Genomic DNA, 9,252 nt, shown 5'->3' on the forward strand with positions numbered 1-9,252 from the left:
TTGAGAGGAAATTGACTGCACATTAAATGTACAAAATTGCTAAAAACTGTAACCAAGATTCCAAAATGGAACAAACATGTTTGTGCCACCATTAAGCAGGCAAAAAAGTATGAAATGAAGAAACTGTGACTGAGAACGGCAGAGATGTCGGCAGATGGAAATTAAATGCTGCTACTAACTCGGAAAAAGCTTAAAACTTTCCAGCAGCATTAGTTTGCTATCATCACATGAAAACCCTAAGGCTGTTTACTAGTTCAAAACTTTATCCAGTACTTGCCACCTTCTTCTGAGACAGCTGGTCGACGACTAGTTGTTCCTCATGTTTGTCCATGGCCTTCCTTGCAAGCTCATAGCCTGCAAAGTTCATGGCTCCCAAGGGAGCAATCCAAAAGAACCTAGGCACTGCTCCTTTAAATAAGCCCAAGGGTCCCTCATGGCGGAGTATAGAGAGGAATACCATTGACATTGATACAGATCGACCTTGAGCAGTCATCATTCTAGTCTTCATCACATCAAAGGGTGTAGTGGTAACAGCCGCTAGCCCACCAGATAAAGCTCCTACAGCAATTGTTTCCCAGGGCTCTAGATCCCGCCCCAGAAGTTGCTGGGCAACCTTAAAAACAGCATATGAAGACAAACATGATAGTCAACATACCAACTCATATAACAATTTCATCCAAACACACCCTTCAGCAAAGAAAAGAGTGACTAAAATATTGATTAAATTTACGTATATTTAGAAACATGATTTGGGACCAAGGCTTTTTTGTTGAAGTATGTTTAACAACATTTGGATAGAAGTTAACATTGGACATCCAATAGAATGGGGCATTTTTCTCTGGAAGTTAATTCAGTTAAAAACATCAAAGGACAGCTTTCGATGTTCTTTTTCTTTTTCTGTTTACTCTTTCACCAAGAGAATTTTTTTTTTTTTCAAAGCCAGTGTGGATTTTGATACTCGCATAGACAAATGCAATCAATGACTTGGTTTAGAGTTAATTGCATAACCAACCAATCACTATTTTGTTAATTAGAAATCTTGCCCAAGTTCCAACATTAATGGACTAATTTGCCATGTTACTGAAAGAAAAAATACAGTACCTTTCTAAGTAGACGAGCAAAATGACAAAATCTAAATCTCAATCAATCAAAATCAGCTCCTTTCACTAGAGTATGTTAATGTGTGCATGACTGAAATATGCACAAAACAAATCTTCAGTTAATCGCTTCATTCAGCATGATTTGTGTTGAGTTTTATGTCCAGACCTACCTTGTAATGGTTATATCATCTCAAAGCAGTCCAGAACATTCCTGCCTTGTAATTAATTAAATGCTCATGTTGGAGACTGTTTTCTACTGCAGTTGAAAACGGGCATCCATGGGAAAGAATGAATTTCCTTTATTCTTTAGGTTAAGCTACTGTCATTAAATAAGCTTAATTTTTTAATTTTTACGCCTCAGCGCAATATTTGACAAATTTATCAGGATATTTATTTCTATAGCATCCATGCAAATTGAACTTGGTCATTTTTCTAGGATCAGGACATTTCTACTGAGACAGTAAGTTTTTTTTTTGAGTTTGTTGGGGGGGGGGGGGGGTGCGGTTAAGCAATTTATATATGCAAGCCCATCATAAGTTTGCAAGTAAATAAAAAGAATCATCTATGACTAACTCCACACCTTTTTTGATTCAGCATAAAGCCCCATGCCAGCCACATAGAATGGAACCTCCCGACAAAGAGTTGCACCAGTCCCACGAAAAAAACCTTTAAGACCATCTTGTTGCCAAGTTCCAACAATAGCCTCCCCCACATTGTCAAAAAGGCCAGCCTGCAACCGTTGTTTTAACACCTCGCAAGGGATCCGCACTGCTGTCCCCAAAACTGTGCTACAGAATGAAGATAAGGATTGGACCTGCACAACATTCAAATACAGTTTACTTTTCCCCCATTTGTGCATTAAAGCTGAATCAAAATATCAGATTAATCCAATTCTTGTTTATGTTCCTCAAATGCATGCACACACACACACAAAGATAGAGATCTTGCTTCCAATACTCATAAAACAGAATGTCAATTAACATGTAATTTTGACAGTGGAAGAATTCCTTAACTTTAAGGGTCCGTTCGGATACTGCTTATTTTGCTGAAAACTGAAAACAATTTTTTTTTTTAAAACACTGTTCCCGCGCGTGGCACTGTTCACATGCCTAAAATCACTGTTCATGAACAGTAAACAGTGCCAAGCTCGCTCAGCTGAAAAAAAAAAAAAAAAAAACCCCACAGGAAACACGAAGTGGGAAGTACAAATGCACTTCCCAAACACTCACTAAATAAGCATTTAATTTTGACAGCATAAATAACATTCACTACCCAAACCTTGCAAAAGTAGGGGCTTTGTGCACTAGGTACAACCTTTTTTTATTATTAATAACATCCACATAAATTGAAGATGCATGTGGAGCTAGTACCAATATTTGCTTCCAGTTATGGAAATCCCAAGCAATAGAACCCCTTCAAAAGTTAATTTAGTAAGTTATAGGATATTTTCTTTACAGGACAAACCAGGCCACACCAGAAGGAAATTCAAACTGGGACAAGAAATGGCTTCAACGTTTAGTGGAACACTGAAAAACCACGCCATAGGTACAAGTCAAAAAATAACTAAAAAGAGTATAATAAGAAGTATAATAACTAGGTCAAAGCTCAACACCTCCTGAGATGCTTCAATAGGTACAAATCAAAAAATTATTGACAATTGGAAACTAAAGAGTCAGTCAACTGTCAACTTCAGTGTGACTCTCAATTGGGAACTGAAAGATGGAACAAACACAAATACTGTTGATGTCTCTCGTGCTTAAGCAAACCATCCTGTCATTACCATCATTACCATACAGAATGCACCATGTTGCCCATCCTTAACAACAAATGGAAAGTAATTTATCAAAAGTTACTATTTTTATCAAACAGCATTCAAGGAACATACAAGACAAAAAGAAAATTGGAGAGTATAGAAAATTCAGTAATACCCATCAGTTAAGAAAAACCATTACCTGGATGTCTGGGAGTGTTGGAGCAACATTTATCAAAACAAGTTTGCTTGCTTCAAATATTCCAGTCCGCAGACCATGGCTACAATATCAAGCAAACGCATTAGCCAAAAGGACAAGAAATATGACTAACAAGAGAGAGAGAGAGAGAGATAACCTTGAAAATTGTCCAAGAATGGCAGGGATTGAACCCCTGTATAACCCCTGAATTCCAATCTGTGGAAGCTTTGAAATGATTTCAGGGAAGGTCAGTGTTGATGCCTGTACCCGAGTCTGACAAACCCAAAAATACAATCATTTTAAGATAGGAAGCAATAACAAAAATATCTCCAAGCATAAACTAATATATGCAATTATTAGAAGTGCTGATGCATAACTACAAAATTATAAAGCAAAAGAATTTGCCTTTATTGTATCAACAGGGTGCATTAAAGAACAAGAAAGTGCACAAGAAAGGCCTCCTGCCAATGCAGATCTTAGAACACTTCCAGCTGGTATTTGCACAGGTGGTGCAACAGCAACAACAGTTGCAGCTTCAAACCAGATACTCCTGCAGGCGTTAAAAAAAAAAAAGTTGTATCAGCTAGAACCTAGCAATTTGTGAAAAACTAGTCCCACCTATGAGCATTTAATTGTTTATGAAATGTCACTAATCTCATTCAATAATTTATTTCACCAGAAACTATGAATTAATCAGCATAGAAATATTTAAACTGTTGCCATTCCAAGGCACCAAGAAAAAAAAAAAGAGCATATATTATAACACTTTAAGAGTAACTAAAGTCAAACAAAACTTATTCTTAGGCATCAAACAAAAGATCTGAAAACCAATTCATAATTCTGCTTTAACCAAAGGCAATCCAGCACCAAAATATGCGTGAACATGTGCTGAAAATCTTTTGCAATGAGCAAATTGATCTTACCGAGGATCATCTTGAAGTCGATCAGAAGGGAGAAGCAGCATAAAGTTCCGGAAATGTCCATAAGAAATAGGTCCTTCTGTGTCTGCATTCAGAAATCGCATCATGGCAACAGCATGGTCTTCATTTGATGGAAGCCCCGCATTTTTAAGAGATGCCAATATTTCACTCTTTTGCAGAGTACCAGACTTGCTCAGACAGAGAGAAGTATAAGCACGAAGAATGGTTGGTTCCTTCTGCTCCATCAAGGACAAAAACTGTTTCCAACCAAACGACTTTGAAAATATGTGACTTCTAGTGCGGCGCATAAACTCGTTAGCATATCTTCGTGGCAATTTTCTCTTTCTAAATGCAACTTCAAGATCTTCCAAATTTACTTGGCCATCACCATCCCTATCCAACTCCTCAAAGAACCTCCTTCCTGTAAGAATGTACAACTTAAAATAGGAAGAAAAGTTTTCTTTTCAGATAATGCATATGCAAAAGAACCTGACAGTAGTCAGGAATGTACTAGAATATAACCAAGCATTTCCTATCGAATATGGTAATTCATTCCTAATCTAATGCCTGTATTTGATGATCAAAGTCAGTTGTACCACTCACTAGAATTTTTTTTTTAATTTTTTATTATTATTATTATAGGTAATTACACGCACAAAGTCACATGCATGATCCACAACAACCTGTGTTAAATGAACACGACACCTCATAATAGATCAAATGTGCATTATGTATTTACTTTTTTCCTGAATGATCACTTTGTTTAGGTGAGATGCATCTGATTTAGGACAAGATGTGATAATGGGGCTTCTAAGAAAATTAAACCATTTACAGTGTTGGTAATTGGAACCCATCATCGCGTAACCAATTTCCAAACAATCTAAACAAAAAGGTTATATTCTAAGTAACATACTAATTCCAGATTTTTATCCTTCTTAGAAGACAACACCCCCCCCTCCCCTTCTTTTCTTTTTTATGCCTCTCCTGGGGTAGAAATTATTAATCCGACCCCAAAATACATGTAGCATTTCCCATACCACAAAAATCTGACCCTAAGCCTTTTAAAAAAAAAAACAAAAAAAGCCTTAGTTACAGACAAACATTCTACTCTAAAAAAATCCATGCCAATAAAAGTAGCAACAAAAACCACTTATTCATTGTCATGACTCAAAGGTACAAATCAATCATCAATTCTCTTGGTAGTTTAATCAACTTCAATAGAAATGTCATATCTCTTTTCATTTCTTAGATGTTTATTTAAAAATCAAGCATCTATTTAAGACTTGCTAGTTGTGCCATCAAAGGAACTGTATATTCACCAGCCAACTAAGGTAAGAACAAAAAGAAATTCATTAGTTTGTCGTTACCCAAAACTGCAAATGATGTCAACCATAGCAGAAGTTTTCAAAATGAAATCACATATCCTACCACAAAAAGCCAGACAAAGTGCTATTAAGAAACTACTACCTAACATTTAATTGTCTGTCGTTACCCAAAAGTGCAAATCTTCATTAATCTAGGATAATCACCCATTTGACCAAGCACTAAGGAACTATCCTTCACATGAAGCACATGTTTAATTAAAGTAGAAGGAAAAGAATTATTTTACTGTCATCTGTTGAGTTCTCTATTTCTGTTATCTTTTATTTTGTGCTACAATAATCGTATAAACAGGTTGCTTAAAAGTTTTTCATTATTTTTATTTTTATTTTATGTGTCAATTTCTTCTACACAAATAACATGATTATTTCCAAATCAATAGCATATCATTTCTCTTAAATTATATAAAGAACTTTCACATATTTAACCTTTTCCTTGCATGATTTATTTACCGGCTGACTGGCATTAACAAAATATTATCTTTTAAAATATTTTTTTGATATTTTAACTAAAATTGTCAATTGATTTCAAGTCAAAAAAGAAAGAAATTTATTATGTTATTAAATAAGATTTAATCATTTCCATTAATAAATCATACTAATTGTGGTCCTATTTACTCTATCGTATAACACAGACCAGATTAAATTTGTTCCTCCATTTCATTTAAAATGGAGAGAATCCATTTCAAGGTCCATATTAAATTTAACAAATCTAAAGGTGTATGTGGTGATGCGTCATTGAAAATTTTAAAATGACATAGTAGCATGCACATTGTTTGATACAAAAATCAAAATCTTGATAATGAATTGGACTACCTCCATAAGTGAAACGTAGATAATCCTAATTTGCATTACACAATCTGCTACCAATCAGAAAATGAAAGGCAGCATGTACAAACCATTTTATTTATTCTAAAACTGATAGGAAGGGAATAACATTATTTGATTTCACAAATTCAAGGAAGTCATGAAAAAGTAGACAAAAAGATAACAGAAACATTATCTAATAAAATAAAGATGGAGGATGGGAATACTTGGAAGTATCTAAACCTCTTATATGAAACCACTCACCACTCTGCAACTAAGGAGTATTCTTTTTTATTTTTCTTTGCTGAAGGAGAATTTGTTTTTTGATGGGGTAAGAAAAATTTTATTCAAACAAGACTACTTCATGAACAATGGACATGAAGAAGCGTAAAGAATTACAACAATATAATATTATATATATATGTGTGTGTGTGTGTGTGTGTTTCCAACATTATAAATTATATTGATAGAGAGACCTTCAAATCCTTTTTCCAATTCTAACCAAAAGACCCTCAATTGGCAACACATTGGTATGATGCCACTGAATAATGCAACCATTGTATGTCAGATAAAATTATAATGTATATTAACTTCAAAAACATAAAACGCTATAGGCACCAATACAAATTTAAACATATCATATCATGATGAATACGCGGCAGCAGATTAATAGGTGATATGAGAAGCACAAAATACAGGGAATATAACCCAGCATGCAAAAAGCTTGTTCTCTAAAACTGCAGTAAAGCAAAAGGCTTCATTTAGAATATGTAAGACCAAGATCCTAGAAGTCTTATTTCAAAACAACTCAAATACATTCTTTCTATTTTAAAATAAAAAATTCTTTCATCTTTCCAAAAAAAAATGCAAAATAGCTCAAGAGGTTTTCCCTTTTTCTAGGATGCCACCTTCCACTAGAATAGCTAATACATATCAGCATCATTCACCAATCAGCATATTTATGTCATGTCTTCAATAACATAGCTTCATTATTTTACAATTACAAGAACAACATGATCCATCTATCAGCATGAAGACATTTCCATCATCAACTTATATCCCACAGAAACAAATGTGAAACAGAATTTGAATCAACATTCATTTTTAGGCTACTTGAAATTACCATACCTTCAGCTTCGGTGTATCTAAAGAAATCCTGGACAGAGAATAGTTTCTTCTTGTCAGGATAATCTGTAGAAGTGCGCCCCAACTGTGGTACAAGCTCAATTAGTTCTGTCAACGAAACTGTGGATAATGTGGATCTCAAGCGCTCCACATTCGATAGAGGAATACTAAGTATACCACTGGCCAGCTTCTGCGGTAAAGTGCCTCCAGTTTCTTCCCTGTTTCCAGCGGTAACACCATCATCACCCTCTTCATCAACCGAAGAAGTTACACCAACTACACCAGACGGCACACCTCCCACTCTAGCAAACCTCAAATTTCCCAAAAACCCATTAACATCTGCCTTTCGACCCTCCAACATAGTAGTAAGTGCCCTCAAATGATCAAAATGAGATGAAACGGGTGGTGGCAAAGAAGCATCATCACAACTCTTGTGACTATCTTCTTGCAAACCTTGATCGAACTTCTGAAGATTCTGAGCTAACTGATCGAAAATAAAACCCATAAAGCACTCAAGTGACACATGATTTTCTTCATTAAGTGACGTCCCAACAAATTGTTCCTTAGACTCCCTTTGTTTCACTTCAGGTAAAACCTTAGGCTTCATACAAGAACACAATTTTTCTACATCCCCAGCCTTCTGAAACCGCTTCTTGCCCGTTTTGAACGGGCTTGGAAACGACTGAACGAAACTATTAAGCAACAAAGACCAAGTGACTGCAAACTGCAAGCAATTCACACAAGACCCACCATCCGCCTTACCTGAATCCCTCCCTTTCTCTTTCAACCCTCTATTGAGCACCTCAACCCGATGCCCATTTCCCGAAAACATTCCCAAGAAGGCCTTAATCGGAACCTTAATCGACAACCCCTTCTTTCTCTCATCACCACAAACAACAACACACTGACCATTACTATTATTACTGTTACTCTTCTTTTTCACACCAAAGATCTCAACTTTACTATTCAATTGGTTAACCAATACAACACTATTGTCACTGTTGCTATTCCCTTTGTTCTTTGGTCCTCCCCAACAATGTTCAAGATCTCTCGCCGCTTTCCGAATCCCAAATTCGAGCGGCGAAAGCACCTCTTGAATCGAATTCAAAAACGATTCGATTGGGTCATTCGCAGACACCATTACTAAGCCCAGGAAAACAAGAAACTAACCCTAAACTTAGGTTTTTTTCTTCCAACTCCAATATACACAGTTATCAAGAAAGAAAAAAATCAGCACCGATTCACGAAAAACACAGAAATCAATAAACCTATGTATTCCAGACAAATTTATCAAATTCTTGAATCAAATTTCACAAAAAATATTCAATCAATCAATCAAGAAATTGAAAATTACAATTAGTAAACTGAACCAGATTGTTTGTGAAGACCCAAGAAATGAGATCCGAGAATGAGAAAGCCCTAGCTGTACGGAATTGGAGGGAAACTATACATTTCTTTGAGAGAGCTCAGAAATGAAATGAGAGAGCTTTTTTTTGTTTTTTTTTTTTGTTAGCTTGTAAAGAATCTGAGTTTTAAGACATTTTGATCCAAAAATAAAAAATAAAAAAGAGGATTAGCTAAAATTATATATGTGGTAGAAATAACAGTGTTTTGGACAGTGTGAGTGTTTTTTGTGTTTTTTTTTTGGGGTTTTAATTTGAGACCAGAAAGAAATTGGATGGCACAGGAAGTTGAAAGAACAAGTAGAAGAAAAGGGAGGCCTATCCTTCTTCTTTTTTTTTTTTTTTTCCTTTTTTTGAAGATTTCAATTTCTTGCTTTTATTTTGGGAAATATTGAGAACTGAATAAGTTCTAATATTTTATAAAGGAAGATGATGTCTATAATATTTTTACAATATTTTTACAATAAATTTTATGTAAAAGGTTGTTACGGGTTATTAATGGTAGGATAGAAAAGTAATTTCACTGATAAGTTCAAATTTAAACCAATAACAACTAACTATCCCTAATT

The 9,252-nt window shown here is 35.1% G+C and overlaps 1 protein-coding gene across 1 annotated transcript; it reads right to left on the reverse strand.

The window, feature by feature from the left end:
- Positions 1 to 9,025, reverse strand: LOC142639234 (calcium-dependent mitochondrial ATP-magnesium/phosphate carrier protein 1). Its single transcript, XM_075813374.1, has 7 exons — positions 7,284 to 9,025; positions 3,973 to 4,390; positions 3,455 to 3,599; positions 3,207 to 3,322; positions 3,053 to 3,131; positions 1,681 to 1,914; positions 1 to 613 (listed from the first exon to the last, which is right to left on the reverse strand). Exons 1-7 carry the CDS (start codon positions 8,419 to 8,421, stop codon positions 263 to 265), a joined length of 2,481 nt encoding a protein of 826 aa, XP_075669489.1. The 5' UTR covers positions 8,422 to 9,025; the 3' UTR covers positions 1 to 262.
- Between the last annotated feature and the right edge of the window lie 227 nt (positions 9,026 to 9,252).

This window comes from Castanea sativa, chromosome 6 (genome assembly GCF_040712315.1).
Source record: "Castanea sativa cultivar Marrone di Chiusa Pesio chromosome 6, ASM4071231v1".
NCBI lineage: Eukaryota > Viridiplantae > Streptophyta > Magnoliopsida > Fagales > Fagaceae > Castanea > Castanea sativa.

Bases quoted from the DNA above. Each gene is read 5' to 3' on its own strand.
- LOC142639234 (XM_075813374.1), bottom strand. From the start codon at position 8,421: ATGGTGTCTGCGAATGACCCAATCGAATCGTTTTTGAATTCGATTCAA. The intron at 1,915-3,052 runs GTAATGGTTTTT...AATGTTGTGCAG, and splicing joins CAACACTCCCAGACATCCAG to GTCCAATCCTTATCTTCATT. The intron at 614-1,680 runs GTGTGGAGTTAG...GCTGTTTTTAAG, and splicing joins TTTATGCTGAATCAAAAAAG to GTTGCCCAGCAACTTCTGGG.